The sequence below is a fragment of the Mesoplodon mirus genome (assembly GCF_964341445.2).
Source record: "Mesoplodon mirus genome assembly, chromosome: 12".
Lineage (NCBI taxonomy): Eukaryota > Metazoa > Chordata > Mammalia > Artiodactyla > Ziphiidae > Mesoplodon > Mesoplodon mirus.
This window is the reverse complement of record NC_138988.1, coordinates 84,704,078-84,720,521: the sequence shown is the minus strand read 5'-3', so window position 1 is coordinate 84,720,521 and position 16,444 is coordinate 84,704,078. Positions and strand designations below refer to the sequence as shown.

General features: G+C 43.0%; 1 protein-coding gene across 1 annotated transcript in view; it reads left to right on the top strand.

The window, feature by feature from the left end:
• Nucleotides 1–15,822, top strand: part of LOC309813167 (uncharacterized protein) — a 56,024-nt gene extending 40,202 nt beyond the window's left edge. Inside the window, exons 10-14 of the mRNA XM_082637747.1 lie at nt 8,635–9,087; nt 10,478–10,625; nt 12,282–12,364; nt 13,337–13,460; nt 14,477–15,822. Coding sequence (XP_082493873.1) covers nt 8,635–9,087; nt 10,478–10,625; nt 12,282–12,364; nt 13,337–13,460; nt 14,477–15,339 — 1,671 coding nt within the window. The 3' untranslated portion in view covers nt 15,340–15,822. The remainder of the gene's footprint in view (nt 1–8,634; nt 9,088–10,477; nt 10,626–12,281; nt 12,365–13,336; nt 13,461–14,476) is intronic.
• The last annotated feature ends 622 nt before the right edge of the window (nt 15,823–16,444 follow it).

Here is a 16,444-nt window from a genome sequence, read left to right as displayed (position 1 = left end):
CCTTCAGGTGCCAAGTGAGGAGGCACTGGGATTTCTTCTAAACTTGCCCAGATGTGGGGCAGAAGGGAAGGGGAAGATAGAGGTTGAAAGCTGTCAGAGATCAAACATCAAAAACAGAGTCAAGATTTTTTTTAAATTACAGTTTAAAGAGAATCAATTCAGGAGATGTTTTTATTTACCATGTGATTCTGGTCTCTCTGTCCTTATAAACTAAGGAGTAATTACAAATTTAGCATTCAATCAATTTTTTAAAAAATGTGTGTAACCAGAAAAAACATGTGTTAAAAAACCAAAAATTTGGGCTTCCCTGGTGGTGCAGTGGTTGAGGATCTGCCTGCCAATGCAGGGGACACGGGTTCGAGCCCTGGTCTGGGAAGATCCCACATGCTGCGGAGCAACTGGGCCCGTGAGCCACAACTACTGAGCCTGCGCGTCTGGAGCCTGTGCTCCGCAACAAGAGAGGCCGCGATAGTGAGAGGCCAGCGCACTGCGATGAAGAGTGGCCCCTGCTCACTGCAACTACAGAAAGCCCTCGCACAGAAACGAAGACCCAACACAGCAAAGATAAATAAATAAATAAATAAATAAAATAAAGATTAAAATGGTAAATTAAAAAAAAAAAAAAACCAAAAATTCATACTTGTCCATTTGACTACCTGAAACTCTCACTTCTGCAGAGTGGCTCACCACTCACTGAAATCAGCTGAGGCTTTCTAGAAAAGGTGAGCCCCCAGAGGCAGCCTTTCCCCTCACCAGCCTCTTAAAGGGGATGCGGCTTATGGGACCAGAGGTGAAATTTCAGGGATTCCTGATCTGTTTGGAGACAACTTTTTTCCTTCCCGAAAGGATCAGTTGGGACCTATGAGTAATTAAGAACATTTAGATTCAAAAGGGCATTACTATGGTAGTGGTTAATTTTAATACACTGAGGACCCATAATGTCCATCATATTTTCAAAAGTGTTGGAGAACTAAATGAAGTCAAGAACCACTGCTCGAGGGGTGGTGGAATGACAAGAAATAGGTGTGGTGGAGCCTATTCAGAAAGAGCCCTGACTCACCCACTTTTGTTTTGTATCATACACACACACACACACACACACACACACACACACACACACACACAGAGTCCCACATCAACCTTTTCATCTGCTCTCCTGGTTCACCAAGTTCTCTCTCCAGATCCTCCAGCACAGTCACCACCTCCTCTTCACATTCTGGATGACATCCTCACACTCGGACCAGTTGCTGGTCATCCTACCCTTGAATATTTAACAAGATGATACCCAATGCATCAGAGGCCAATGCTTTGAGGGCACTTTTAAGGTATAGAACTAATTGTTGAACAGAAAGGTATTACTATCAGATGAGCTAGATGAAGGCTGTAACCAGGAGATTCTCTGAAGCTCATATAGCAAGAAGTTAACTCAGAACTCAACCCACAATTTGGGAAATTCTAAATGTCTTCTACATTCTGTTCTCCCTTAGGAAACTTTCTTTGACTCATAGAGAAAATGCAGGTATCTAGGGCAGTGTTTCCAGGTTTGCCCAATCCCCTTGGGAGCAAGGTAGAGAAATGGAGAGAGAAGGAATATACTAGACTTCTCTTTGAGATCACATCAAAGGCTGGCTTTCATCACAGCTCATGCTGTAGCCTTTCACAGTGGCAGTACCTAACCAAGTGCTTGATGTCATTTGCCACTTTCCAACTTCCTCCACTTCTATTATTTACTTTCCTGAATCTGTTTCCTTAGGTATGACTGAAATTCCAGTCTTATTCACGGGACTGTGGACTACCCAAGCCAGGAGAGTCACCACTGTTACCTGTACAACAGCTGATGAATAATGTAGGTGAGGGGTACTGTTCATGAGAAACAATATAGGTGGGTAGAAATCTTACTGGACAACTGAAGCTCTGGGTAACAAAGCTTCTAGTGCTAATTTTGCTAGTAATTAGACAGGGAACTTGTGCAGTCCCTAAATTTCTCTGTGTTTCAGCAGAGAAGTGAATCTTTTCGTTTCTAGGGGGTCTTTAAAAATGACCATGGGGAGGAGTTAATAAACTGAAATATTTTTAAAGAGTCTACAAATTAGCCATAATACCTTTAATTTTGTCTGACAGCAAGGTGACTGTTCCTCAAGAGGTAAAAGCAGTGCAAGAGTTAAAATGTGTCTAGAGTGAGTGCTGGCCTCCTATACCAATATATGTATATATCTTGAGGGAATTAGAATTATTAAAAAATCATTATGCATGCAAAGCTTTATCACTATAATACTGAAAGGGAATATATGTCTAAGGAAAATTCATAAGTAATGCTCCAAATCATGAGATAGATGTGTATGCATAACCAGAGTCTTTGACCCCAGAACAAATACGTGCAAAAGGACATCGACAAAGACTGTTGGACATATTTTCTCAGATTTTAGGGGTCTGGGATTTCATTTTACTCTAGTAACAAGCTAATTAACTTAGCCTGTGATTGTTCCATGGAATCTGGCATAAAATACGAGTTCCTGGGTCAGAAACAAAGGATTTTATATGATTCCAAGGAGGCCCAATGCCTTTCACATTTTGCCTTCAGAATTTCATTGTGTTTCTCCAATGCATCGATGCCCACTCACCTCCCCACCCCACAAATAGCCATACTATTTAAAAGTCTTTGTAATTGTTATTCTTCTCCAATTCTCAAAAACCTTAGGCATGACAGTCCTCCTTGGGCCTTTTGTGCTCCTACATGTCTTGTTGCATGGGTCCAGGATATAAGGCCCTGATCTTTTTTTTTACTTTTTTCTTTTTTTCCCAGCCCATTTCTTACAGATAGCAAGCCTAACACTTGTTATTCATAGATAGCAAGCAGCATGAGATCATCGTATTTGCATCAGTTGCCCTTGCCCCCACGTCCCAAGGAGGTGACATGATGGGCTCAGGTGGATGCTATACACACAACATGCCTATGTTGCCTCCAGGGAAGCCTGAATTTAGGAAATCCTCAGCTTTTATAACAAGCAGTAAGTAAGCCTGGTAATTGACCACTGGGATGTGTTATCTCATCTTTCAAGATTACCAGCTACATAAACAATCTTGAGGAATAGACTGGTAAAAAAAATGACCAGGGTCTTGTCCTAATTCTGTTTTATTCTTTTATTCCTTTTTTAAAAATATTGTGCTCGTGACATCCTATTAAAATTTATGTATTTATTCTTCTCATAGTTTATTTTTTTGTCAATCCCCACTGGAATATAAACTCCATGAGGGCAGAAATCTTTGTCCTTTTTTTGTTACTGTTGTATCCTGAATATCTAAAACAGTGGCTGGCTCAGAAAAGTGACTCAATTAACATTGTTGTTCGTGTACAAGACTCCTACAGGTTAAATAATTTAAAGCTGTTAAATCCATGTGTATATTTTCAACTTTACTATACAGTATATACTGACATAGCTTTTTTTTTTGGCCGTGCCATGTGGGATCTTAGTTTCCTGATCAGGGATCTAACCCATGCCCCCGGCATTGGGAGCACAGAGTCTTAACCACTGGACCACCAGGGAAGTCCCTGACATTGCTTTTTAAGATGAGCATACCGGCTTACACACCCATCGGCTGTGTACAAGAGTTCAAAAATTTTCACATTCTTACTAGCAAATATTATTGAAGCACTGCAAAATTTTGCTGAGGTATGGGTATGAAATGGCTTAAAATTTATCTTCTCTTAGTAAATAATGAGGTTAAGGATCTTTGCTTATGTTTGTTGGTCATTCCCGATTCCACATCTATGAATTGCCTGTGTATAGTTCTTGTCAATTATTCTGTTTGATTGTTGGCTTTTTTCTTGTTTATTTGTTAGTGCTCTCTGTATAGTCTGTATATTGATCCTTGTTGATCATATGGCTTGCAAATATCTTCTGTCAGTCTTATATTTGTAGTTTCTACTTGTTTCCGGTATCTTTTGATGTAGTTTTAAATTTTAATGATGTCAAATTTACAAAATTTTTCCTTCACATTTTGTGCAGTTTGTGTATTTTAAAAGAAATCTTGCTTTATTCAAGAGCATAAAAAATGCTTCTAATATTTTTCTAGAAGTGTGGAAGTTTTCCTTTTTGACTTTTTTTTTTTTCCTTTTGCGACACGCAGGCCTCTCACTGCTGTGGCCTCTCCCGTTGCAGCCACAGGCTCCGGACGTGCAGGCTCAGTGGCCATGGCTCACGGGCCCAGCCACTCCGCGGCATGTGGGATCCTCCTGGACCGGGGCATGAACCTGCATCCCCTGCATCAGCAGGCGGACTCCCAACCACTGCGCCACCAGGGAAGCCCTCCTTTTTGACTTTTAAGTCTTTAAACAACTGGAAGTAATTTGTTATTTGTCAACCAAATTTTATTTTTTTTCCATTTATATCAAAACATTGCAGTGCTATTTATCAAATACTGTATATACACGTATACGCCTACATGCCTACATCTATATTTATTTCTATAAGTAACTGTAGATATTGGGAATTGAGTTCACGCTGATACCTTCAGTTCCAATCCAACACCACAGGATTCATTTTGGCCTTTCTCTTTTTCATGTTTGTAACTCCTTTTCTGACATGAGGAATCTGGCTCCCAATATCTTGTATATTTACTTAATTGATTAATCCTTCCTGTGTGTAATCAATTTCCCCATGTCATCTTGCTCCTCTCATGGGCTCAGACCTCAGATCTTACGTTCGTGAAACTTGGATGGGGTCTGTGGAATAGGTAGTTGTAATGTATCAGTGGAAATTTTCCTGCTGTAGCTTCCTCCCTTCACCCCTCTGAACACTCTTCTCACTCACTGGGGCTCCGAACTCACTCTGGGCTGGGCTGCCACCTCCTCTCCCAGTTCCTTTGGCCCTACCTAAAGGCTTTTGGATGGAATTATTCAGGAAGGAAGGTAGGATTTTGTTTAATTTAAAAGAAAATTTCTATGGAAAATTTCAAACATATATAAGTGTAAAGAGAATATTACAATGAACCCCCCTCTGCCTCTCACGCAACTTCAACAACTCTCATCTTTGCACCATTTTCTTTCTTTCTCTGTTTCTTTCTGAGTATTTCAAATCTAGACATTATATCAGTTCACCCACAAGTACAAATTTCAGTATGAATTTCTAACAAATGAGGACTTTTTTCTTAACATAAACAGTATCATTATGGCAACTAAATTGGTAGTGATTCCTTAATGTCATTGTGTTATAGTTTTCCCAGTTGTCTCAAATATGCCATTTTACAGTTGTTTTGGTCTGATTAGGGCCCAAATAAGGTTTACCGTTGCATTTGGTTGGTATATCTATTCAGTCTCTTTTAATATATGACAGCTCCCCTTTCTCCCCTGCCTTTTTGAAAGATGCCATTTATTTGTTGAAGAACCTGAATCTTTTGTTCTATAGAATATAGAATGTCCCACATTCTGGATTTGGTTGATTACTTCTTTTAAGTATCATTTAACTCATTAATTCTCAAACTCAACTGCATAGTGGAATCACCTAGGAAATATTTAAAGTCATTCATGCCTGAGTCCCACCCTCTGACATTCTGATTTAATTGATTTCGGTTTCAGCCAAGGTATCAGGATGTTTTAAAAGCTCCCCAGTGATCCTAATGTGCTGAGGTGTTTGAAAACTGCTTAATTTGCTTCTGTATCTCACCTATACAAAGGCATTAGGATCTAGAAACTAGATTCAGGTTCACTCTTTTTGCCAATGCTTCATGGCAGTGCCCTGTACCTTGTGGCAGCTCATCAAGAGAAGAATATTTTCTAGTAGTTTTACTTTGTAACAGCCTTGACATCTCTCATTTTATTAAGTTTTATCTCTTTGTTATCCCTTGAACTGCAGAGGGAATAAAAACTAAGGAATAAAAGCCCAGAAAGGGGGCTTCCCTGGTGGCGCAGTGGTTGAGAGTCCGCCTGCCGATGCAGGGGACACTGGTTTGAGCCCTGGTCTGGGAGGATCCCACATGCCGCGGAGCAACTGGGCCCATGAGCCACAACTACTGAACCTTCGCGTCTGGAGCCTGTGCTCCTCAACAAGGGGCCGCGACAGTGAGAGGCGGGCACACCGTGATGAAGAGTGGCCCCCGCTCGCTGCAACTGGAGAAAGCCCTCACACAGAAATGAAGACCCAACACAGCCAAAAGTAAATAAATAAATAAATTTATAAAAACAAACAAACAAACTCAGGAAGGTATCAGCATGGTATTCTTCCATTTAATAAACTTCTACCCAACTTGTATTCCATTGGGTAGAAAGGGGACTTACTGACATCTTGGTCCACCAGAATAACTTTGCAGTCATTTCTGGCTTAAAATCTAATCCTGCCTGGTTCAAAGGAATCTCGGGGCTTCCATTTTAGGGTAGGCCTAATTTATTATAGGCCAGGCATTGTTCTAAGCACTTTACATAAAAACTCACCTTAATGCTCACAACATCCCTTTCATCAATGCAATAAACAATCTATAATAATAATAGAAAAGAGTTTCATTCGAGCCAAACTGAGGACTGTAACCCAACAGACATGGATTCAAGAAGCACTTGAATTATGTTCTGTCAGACTACAAAATGGGGGGCAGGGGCTTAGGTAGGCAAAAAACAATTTGTACACAAATTGCCAAGAATTAGGATTGGAGGGGACTTCCCTGGTGGTCCAGTGTTTAAGAATCTGCCTTCCAATGCAGGGGACATGGGTATGATCCCTGGTCAGGGAACTAAGATCCCACATGCCACAGGGCATCTAAGCCCACGTGCTCTAGAGCCCACGCGCCACAACTAGAGAGCCTGCATGCTGCAACTACTGAGCCTGCACATGTGCCACAACGAAAGATCCCACATGCCACAACTAAGACCTGACACAGCCAAATAAATAAATAAAAGAATTAGGATTGGAGCTGGCAAGAAGTAAGGGTGCTTGCTAAGCAAGGGTTGGTTGGGGTCCAAAATAGGTTACATAGTTACAAGGAGAGACCTTGAGACCTTAAGGTTGCAGCTGGCAGCTACTAGCAGATATTGTTTTGAGAACAGCTGGTAGTGTCCTTGAGTTTGATACAGTTCAGGAAATTCAGGTTCTCAGTGACACAGGAACATTTCTGAAACCACATGCACAATGGTTACCCAGTTCCATTTTGGATGCCTGAACCACAGTTTCATATCTTGTCAGAACAAAGAACAAATATCAAACATGACAGGGGTGCGTTCCTTCAAGGTTTCAAAAGAGACAGATTAGCACATACACAGCAAGTCAGCATGACCTTGGTGTCTGGGAAGGGACCCTCATCTTCAAAGGAGTAATAGCATTGGCATCATGGGCGGGATGGGGGGACATTTATCTCTATCTTCAAAGTGGACATTGTGAACAATATGGTAAATGCATTCTTTTTTAATGGTTAGAACAGATGTACATCATATAAGTCAGAATGACTTCCCCATACCTCAACAGGTGAAAATTTCCTCCATCACTATCTACTGTTACTATCCCCATTTATAGATTGGGAAAGTCAGGCACAGAGAGGATAAGTAATTTACCAAGGTCACCCAGCTAGTACGTAGTACAGCCAGGATTACATACCTAGGTAACTTGGCTTGAGAGTCAGTGGATCTAACCATTATGCCAGACCATAAATGAGGGCTGGAAAGAAACAAGAAGAATGAAAGCCCAAGATAATACGGTCCCTGATGCCAGGGACTAGAGAGTTTCTGGTAGTGGGAAGCCTGGAAATCCTGGTTGCCTGAGAGGAAGCCATGGAAAATAGAAAGTGGTAACTGTTGTGTGTGGAGGGGAAGAGGGACAGAATCTCTAGTTACTTTTGCAGGAGCAATCTCAATGGCTTTGTTGGCAGGTTGCCGCCTACAGTGTGTTAAGGTGAGGTGAGGACTAGAGTCAGAGATAGGAGGGCTTTCTTTCAAGTAGTTTAGCCTTGAAGGGGAGGGAAGAATGGCAGCTGGAGTGGAGCAAGAGCCAGGGGGAGCCACTGCTTCTCCAAGCAAGTGCCTGGTGATGTGGTCTCGATGTTTCTGAGAGAAAGGGCATGTCCTCCTGCCTGGTGCTCTGAGGAAGCCCTGCTTTCTACTGAATTTTAGTGTCAATTTTATGCCAGCTCTGTAGTCAAGCTTTACATCAGAGCATGGTGGGGGGGGGCACAACAGCATCCTTAGAGGACTGAAAGATCTAGTCTTATTTCTTATGATATAGAGCCTGTCATCCTTTTTTTCTCCTTCCCCTAACTGCTTCCCTTGAGTGGAGGTAAGGGCCTGGTTGCTAACGGGTTAACTCGAGGACAACCACCGAGAGGTGCTTCCTAGAGAGCCCGGGAAGTGGCATTGATTCCCACCGAAGCTTCCTGTGCCCCATCCTCAATTTTTCTCCAGCATCTGGAATCTGTTCATTCCACCAAGACATCCTTTGGGGTTACTTATTGTGGGATTCGGGGTGGGGTGCAGAGGAGGACGCTGCAAAGGCACGGACTACAGGGGGCAATCTGTGAAGTTGCGCCCCAGGAGTGTCCTGGGCCCCTGGACACGCGGAAGGGGACCACTGCAGTTTTACAGTATAATTACAGTATAACAGTATAATTGTGACTTCCCACCTTTCAGGAATTTTCCGAAGAAATACAGCTCCCAGCTAGAGTGAGGCCCAAGTACTGCCTTGGTCCAGGATGGCTAGAGAATCGAAGGAAAGCGCAGCCTTGGACGCCCAGTCTGCAGAGGACCGGACCGGGATCCTGACCGTGAAGGTGGAGAAGGAGGAAGCCTCCGCCTTGGCTGCTGAGGCGGGCGCCCCAGGCAGCCCAGCTCCGGGCTCCGAGCACTCCCGCCAGCGCTTCCGAGGCTTCCGCTACCCGGAGGCTGAGGGGCCCCGCGAGGCTCTGAGCCGGCTCCGGGAGCTCTGCCGACTGTGGCTGCGGCCAGAGGTGCACACAAAGGAGCAGATCCTGGAGCTGCTGGTGCTGGAGCAGTTCCTGACCATCCTGCCGGGGGACCTGCAGAGCTGGGTGCGGAAGCAGCATCCGGAGAGCGGGGAGGACGTGGTGGTGCTCTTGGAGTATTTGGAGAAGCAGTTGGATGAGCCGATGCCGCAGGTAGAGAGAACAGGTTTATCTTCTGAAAGCTGTGGTCCGTTTCTTCCTGAAATCTCCAGATCAGAGTGAGGGGCTTTTCTTTAAGATCCAGAAGTTCTTAGTCTCTTTTTGTACCATGAACCTCTTTGCCAGTAAGGTGAAGTCCCTGGACTCCTTCACATAATAGTATTTTTTAAATACATAAAGGAAAATATAAAGGATTAAAAAGAACTCAATTATATTGAAATACAGTTAGCAAAGCATTAAATGTATGATAAAGTTATATATGTGCTTTTTAAAATTAACACACTAAATAGTAACATCTAGGGACAGGCCTAATAACTAGTATAATTTCAAAGTGGTGATGAATGACTTTGACATTTACCTGGTTGTAATGTGGTATGAGAACATCTGCAGTTTCAGCTGGTGACAGATTCCTGTGTACTGCTTATAACACCTTGGTTTGTTGCTTCCATTCATAATTGAAGGAAATGCTAAATTTTGCTTAGAAGCTAGTAAAAGTAAAGTTTTTTTTTTCCTATTCACATTCATGGAATACGTGGGAGGGAGTCGGTGGGCCACAAGTTAGAAACCCCAGGGTTCATTTTTACTTGCATCTTCCTGAATGTTGTATGAGTCTATTTTCCCTTTGCAGTATTCTGTGTCCTTGTGTGTTCCTTTCAGCGTGTACATAACCAGACCAAAGACTTCTAACCTGTGACCCAGAGACCAAGGTTCTTGAGTTGGCATTAGTGCCTGTTAGCCCTGTAACACAGAAGAATCATTTCAAGTCTCAGCTTCAGGCTCTTCATTCTTTACAGAAGATGTGGGAAATTCTAAGCTGCACAAGAGCTAATTATTATCAAAGTGACTTGAAAATTAATTAATGACAAATGTCTGGAAGGAAACCTTCATTTAATGGGGACATACCATGTACCAGGCCCTGTGTTAGGTGATTTCACACACTGCAATCTTATTTGCTGGCCTCCAAAACCCTGTAAGCTAGAAATTATTATTTTCATTTTTTAGATAAGAAAACATATTAGTATTCTCTGAGAACTTGGCCTCAATTCCCAAAGAGTTTTCATAAAAGCACAAATATATATAATGAGGGAGCACAGAGTAATGCTTAAGAGCGTGGGCGCTGGATTCATTCTGCCTGAGCTACCATCCTAACATTTCTGCTTTTACCTGGGTGACCTTGGGCAAGTTGCTTAAACAGTGTGCCTCAGTTTCCCCATTACAAAAATACAGATAATAAAAGTACCTAGCTCATAAGGTTGTTGCGATCTGCATCAAGTGAGTTAATATTCATAAAGCTCTTAGAAATAGTGCCTGGGAAATAGAAAGTACTAGCACATAGAGAGTGTGATAGAAGTGTCTGATGAATAAATAAATGAATGACTTCTAGGTCCCAGATGGTGACCAGGGGCAAGAACTGTTCTGTTGCAAGATGGCAGTGTTGACACCAGCTCAGAGGTCACGAAATACCCAGTTCCAGCCAAGAAAGGCTCCACTCAAGCATGAATCTCTGGGATCCCAGTCCTTACCAGACAGAGGTGAGTATTATCTTCTGGGCAGTATGAATTCTGCAGACTTCAACCAATTTTATTTAAGGATCACCTAAAAGATCTATTGATAGGTGTCTTATATGCCCCTTGCAGATCTACTTTACTTTGAGACTGAGACTAATAGGAAAATTTCAAACAATAGTGGAAAGCTTTCCTAACCAAACCTGGACATGGTAAATAAGACTTTATTAAAATTGGTGTTTGGAAAGAGTTGATTTTTGTAGCAACACAGTGATCTCCATTCATTCAACATATATTTCTGGAGGCTCCCTATGTGGTAGCCAGTGTTGTAGGTACAGGGATAGCATTGTCAGCAGGACAGATTTCTTCCTCCAATGGAACTTACATTCTAGTGAGGAGAATAGCAAATAAATTAATATGATTTCAGATATTGGTGAGTGCTATGGGGAATATAAGGGAGAATATGTAAAGCCAGTCAGAATATTCCAGAATTGTAGGATTTCTACAAACCAAAGAGTATAAATCTTCTAAACCTGTCACTTAGAACAGGGTGAAAATCACTCAGAAGGAAACTGTTATATGTTCCCGAGTGTTCCCCATGTACTGTGAACATCTGGGCAGATTTCCAAGACAAACAACACTGGGATACACCAGCCAACAGGAAATCTTTATTTCTGAACAGAGGTCCTAGCCTAACCTAACTTGTTTTCCGCCTCCAGCAAAGTTCACCTTTTATAGGAAAACCTAAAGTTCCCCTTTACTTCTCTCAAATCTGAGCAAGTTCTATATAAGCAGACTCCCATTTCCTCCTTTCTGGGCCCAGCCTTATCTGACTCCTCTTAGTCTTTCAGAACTAAAGAATAAAGCACCCAGGGCTTCCCTGGTGGCGCAGTGGTTAAGAATCTACCTGCCGATGCAGGGGACACGGGTTTGAGTCCTGCTCCGGGAAGATCCCACATGCTGTGGAGCAACTGAGCCTGTGTGCCACAACTACTGAGCCTGCGTGCCACAACCACTGAAGCCCATGTGCCTAGAGCCCATGCTCTGCAACAAGAGAAGCCACCGCAATGAGAAGCCTGTGCACCACAACGAAGAGTAGCCCCTGCTCCCCACAGCTAGAGAAAGCCTGCTCACAGCAACGAAGACCCAATACAGCCAAAAATAAAAAAATTAAAAAATTAAAAATAAAGAATAAAACACCCAAAGAGCTACTAAAGAAATTTTAACAACAGCAGAAATCCTTGGAACTTCCCTGGCGGTCCAGTGCTTAAGACTCCGTGCTTCCACTGCAGGGTGCGCGGGTTCAATCCCTGGTCAGAGAAGTTCCTCATGCTGCGTGGTGCGGCCAAAAAAAGAAACCACAGAAATCCTCTTATTCCCTCTCTCAGCAAAATTCAAGATTAAAGACTCTTCAGATGGAATGCTTTGTTTTGTTTTTATGTTGCTACCATTTCTTACCAAGGATCCAGCCCATCGTTTTTTGCATCTGTGGAGTACACCACATCTCTTCAGGCCGTAGGATTTGAGCTGGCAGGGATCAGGATTTTGAAAAGACACACTGTATAAACTTCTTTATGGGAATTTATGCAGTTTTTGAACTTGGACTTCACGGCTCAGGGAGGCTGTATGCCAGGGAGGTTGAATGTCAGGGTCAATCTCATCCAGAGCTTCTTTCCTTCTTAGTTCTCCAGGTTCCTAGGCTTGCCTCTGGAGGGCGCTGCAGACAAGATGAAGTGGTAGCCGCCAGGTTTTCCCCAGAGTCCCAGGTGAGGTGGAGCCCCTGTCCCTCCCCCAGCACCCAGCACCCTTCACTGCTGATGGGCTTTCCATCAGATCCCTTTCTCTCCATGCCTCCTCCACCCTCATCCTGGATCTACATGGAGTTTGAGTATTCTCATTTATCCCAAGGTTGCTAATCATCATCTGTCATTATTTTCGTGTTCACTTAAGAGGATTTTCCTGTTTCACTCCTAGCTTGGAGACTGTGCTTCCCTGCTCATCCTAGCCATCTGTTTGGTCAGCTCCTTCATCAAGGAGATTTTCTTCTTCAGCAAGGGAAATTTAGCAAATACAAACTGAAGATTTTGTTGTGATGGTGATGTAGTTTTGTTTTTTTAAGTATCATAAACTGTGCTGCTAGTGAGGGATATAAAGGCATGCCTGCTGCCCTCTAGGAACTTAAACTTGAAGGAATAGATAAGGCATGTGCTTTTAGTCTAAGATTTAATATTACAATTTGAATAGTCTTTACTTAACCTGGATTTTAATTTCTTACCCAGTCTTTCATGTCCTGCTTGAATATCTCAGTATTTGAGGCTCTGTAGAACCTATTTTCCCTAGTTTTTCCTCAGCTCAGACCTAGATTTCACTGTATTTTAAAATCATTAATACAAATAAGCCCCCATCCCCACTTTGCCAAAGCACACCACAAATACTTTGAAAAGTTTGGATATGGTTCCACTCCTTTCACTGCACTGGCCCTTGTTTTTCCAAACCTTTCACCTTCTGTACTGTTTAGATGTTTATATGAAAGTACTGATAATGTGTATATTTCTTTCCTTTAATGGTTATTTTTTTGACAGAGGTGTTATTAGAGATACGGTTAAGTAGGCATAAGTATGCCATACTTGCTTCTCTGTAAAGAGCTTCTGTAAAGGGGATGCTCCTTCATTGCATGTACCCAGCTTTGGGAGTGATTTTGGGCAAGAGGAATTACATGGAATTACTCACTGTTTCAGGGGTTGCTGAAAATGGAAGATGTGGCCCTGACCCTCACTCCTGGATGGACACAGCTGGATTCATCTCAGGTGAACTTCTACAGAGATGAAAGGCAGGAGAACTGTGGCAGCCTGATCTCCCTGGGTAAGACTAATGGGCACTGATTTCTTATAAGGTTTCCTGGCTTCCTTTGTATATTAGAATCTACTAGGCTGTTAGAAACTGTTTGAATTATGTTTGGAATTAGAACCACCATTTCTGAATCACAACTACTAACCAGCTGTGTGACTAGTTTATTAACCCTTCTGAACCTTGCTTTTTTATCTGTCCTGCCAGTGTCCTGGTCAGTTCAGTTTAAGTGGGATGAAGGAGGTACAGCCCTTAGTACAGGTCCAACCCATAGTAGATGCTCAGTAAATGCTGATTTCTTCCCCTTCCCTTCCTGTTGCTAGCCCTGATAGTGCAGGAGAGCTGAGGGATCTCTTCAGGAAGTGGGCCATGGGACCATAGAGTGAGAGCTAGAAGTGAGCCAGAGATTAACTGCAGAGCCTGGCCTTAGAGATGAGCATGCAGTGCAGAGGTGCACAAGATTGCCTGGCTTGTCTGAGTTCACATAGCTCACTTGCAGCACAGTGGGGGCTCCAGCTCAGATCTCCAAGCACTGATGCCAGTTTTATTTGGCAGACCCTGCCTCTGGGGTGCAGCCAGAGATGACTGCACCTTCCAGTGGTCAGTGAGTTCTGAGGTCCTACTTTCCCTGTTTCTCATAGAACATTTCAGAAATCCTTTCACTTGCCTTGTTTACTGTCACCTCCTGCTCAGCCCTTTTAGTATCTAATCCTAAGCACATGGCCCTGCCTTACTTTCTTAGAACTTAGAGCATCTGCATTTATCCCCAGCACAGTCTTCAGGCCTCACCACCTTCCCTCCAATCTCTCCATTCCCAGATTGTACCCTTCTTCCAATAGCCCCATTCTCATTCTCAGGTCTCCCTCCCCAGCACCCCTGTTCTCCCCCTTTATTCCCATCTTTATTCTAATACTTAAATCTTCATCCATGGCATATATACACCTCTATAATTCTTGCCTCCCTGGGACCCATCACAAAGCTTTCCTCTGTGGCAGGACATAATTGACAGTTGCTGGCCATTTGTTGTTCAGGTGGTGCAGTGCAGACGAAGATCAGGGACCTGCCTCCAGACGAGGACCATCCAGGACAAGAGTCTGGTCAGATACCATGCCACTTGGGTGAAGCCATTGACCAGATTCCTGCACGTGCAGAAGCTGGTGATCAGGAGGGCAGGTTACAAAGAAAGCAGAAAAGTGCTGCAGGGAATAGGCGGCATTATTGTCATGAATGTGGGAAGACTTTTGCTCAGAGTTCAGGCCTGACTAAGCACAGGAGAATCCACACTGGGGAGAAGCCCTATGAATGTGAGGAGTGTGGCAAGACCTTCATCGGGAGCTCTGCCCTCGTCATTCATCAGAGAGTCCACACTGGGGAGAAACCATATGAGTGTGAGGAATGTGGCAAGGTCTTCAGTCACAGTTCAAACCTTATCAAACACCAGAGAACTCACACCGGAGAGAAGCCCTATGAGTGTGATGACTGTGGGAAAACCTTTAGCCAGAGCTGCAGCCTCCTTGAACATCACAAAATCCACACTGGGGAGAAGCCATACCAGTGCAATGTGTGCGGCAAAGCCTTTAGGCGCAATTCACATCTCCTGAGACATCAGAGGATCCACGGCAATAAAAACGTTGAGAATCCTGACAGTGGAGAGACCTGGGAGAGTCAGGAGAGGATGGAAAGCCAGTGGGAAAATGTTGAGGCTCCCGTGTCTTATAAATGTAATGAGTGTGAGAGAAGTTTCACTAGGAATAGAAGCCTTATTGAGCACCAAAAAATCCACACTGGTGAGAAACCCTATCAGTGTGATACATGTGGAAAAGGCTTCACCCGAACTTCATACCTTATTCAACATCAGAGAAGCCATGTTGGGAAAAAAATTCTGTCTCCATGACCCACGTCTCATATGCCAGAGTTGGTGCTCACTCCTCGTTGAACTGAAGCCACCCTGGAGCCCTTGCTGACTAGAAAATTGTGAGCTGGGCTTTATTTACTCCCACACATCATCAGGTGTTTGTTAGAAAATAGAAACTGGCTGAGATGAATTATCTTCTACATCTTAGAAGGTGATTAAAAAAAAAAAAACAACTTGTTTGATAAGAGGCTATGGGAGAGTTGTCTGGAAGAGGTCAGACCTGAAATGATTCTCACCTTTTAGACTTAAATGGGCTTCTAGACTGGCTAATTAATCACCCTCGGCCAGCACTTTATGACGTCTCCTGGGTGGATGGCTCTGATTTGGGTGGCTGATGCTCTGACTGTTCATTTTGCCTATAATGAATTCCTCACCAGTTGGTTGGATCAATGATGTCTTATACCCCCATTGTGCCTTGCATACAGGTGCTATAAGCATTTATTAAATATACCAGTGAAACGACCTTCATAGCTCTGAAAATCTAATGTTGTCTAGATTTCTGAGGACTATCTAAGGCCATTTGTGTTCATCTAATTCTCTGAGGTTCTAGATTCTGGGTCTAGAATATTTATCTAGATTCGGATTCTAGTACATTTATTGTCAAATACGTAAGATTGTCAGAGTTGGGGTGGAGGATTCCATATTTCTTCACCAGCATACTAGTTATAGTAAGAATGCCTTAAACAGCTTCTTTATCATTAAGACATTGTGAGACTGCTCCATCTGTACAATTCCAGTCTATAGTCAACGTTAACTACATTAGTTCATATTAATATTGCTACTCTTTAGGGGGAAACCTTTCACATTCAGGTAAATAAAAATCAATTTATCAAGTCAGATCAAAACTATTATGAATCTTGATGAAAATCCTATGATGCGAGAATTCCCTGGCCGTCCAGTGGTTAGGACTTCACACTGTCACTGCTGAGGGCCCATGTTCGATTCTTAGTTGGGGAACTAAAATCCCACAGGCTGTGCAGCCAAAAAAATTTTAAAATTAAGAAAAAAAAATCCTATGATCCTCAACAGCTTGTTTCTCACCTTTCGGTTATCTTGGGCCTAACCAAGTGCCAAGACCCCACCC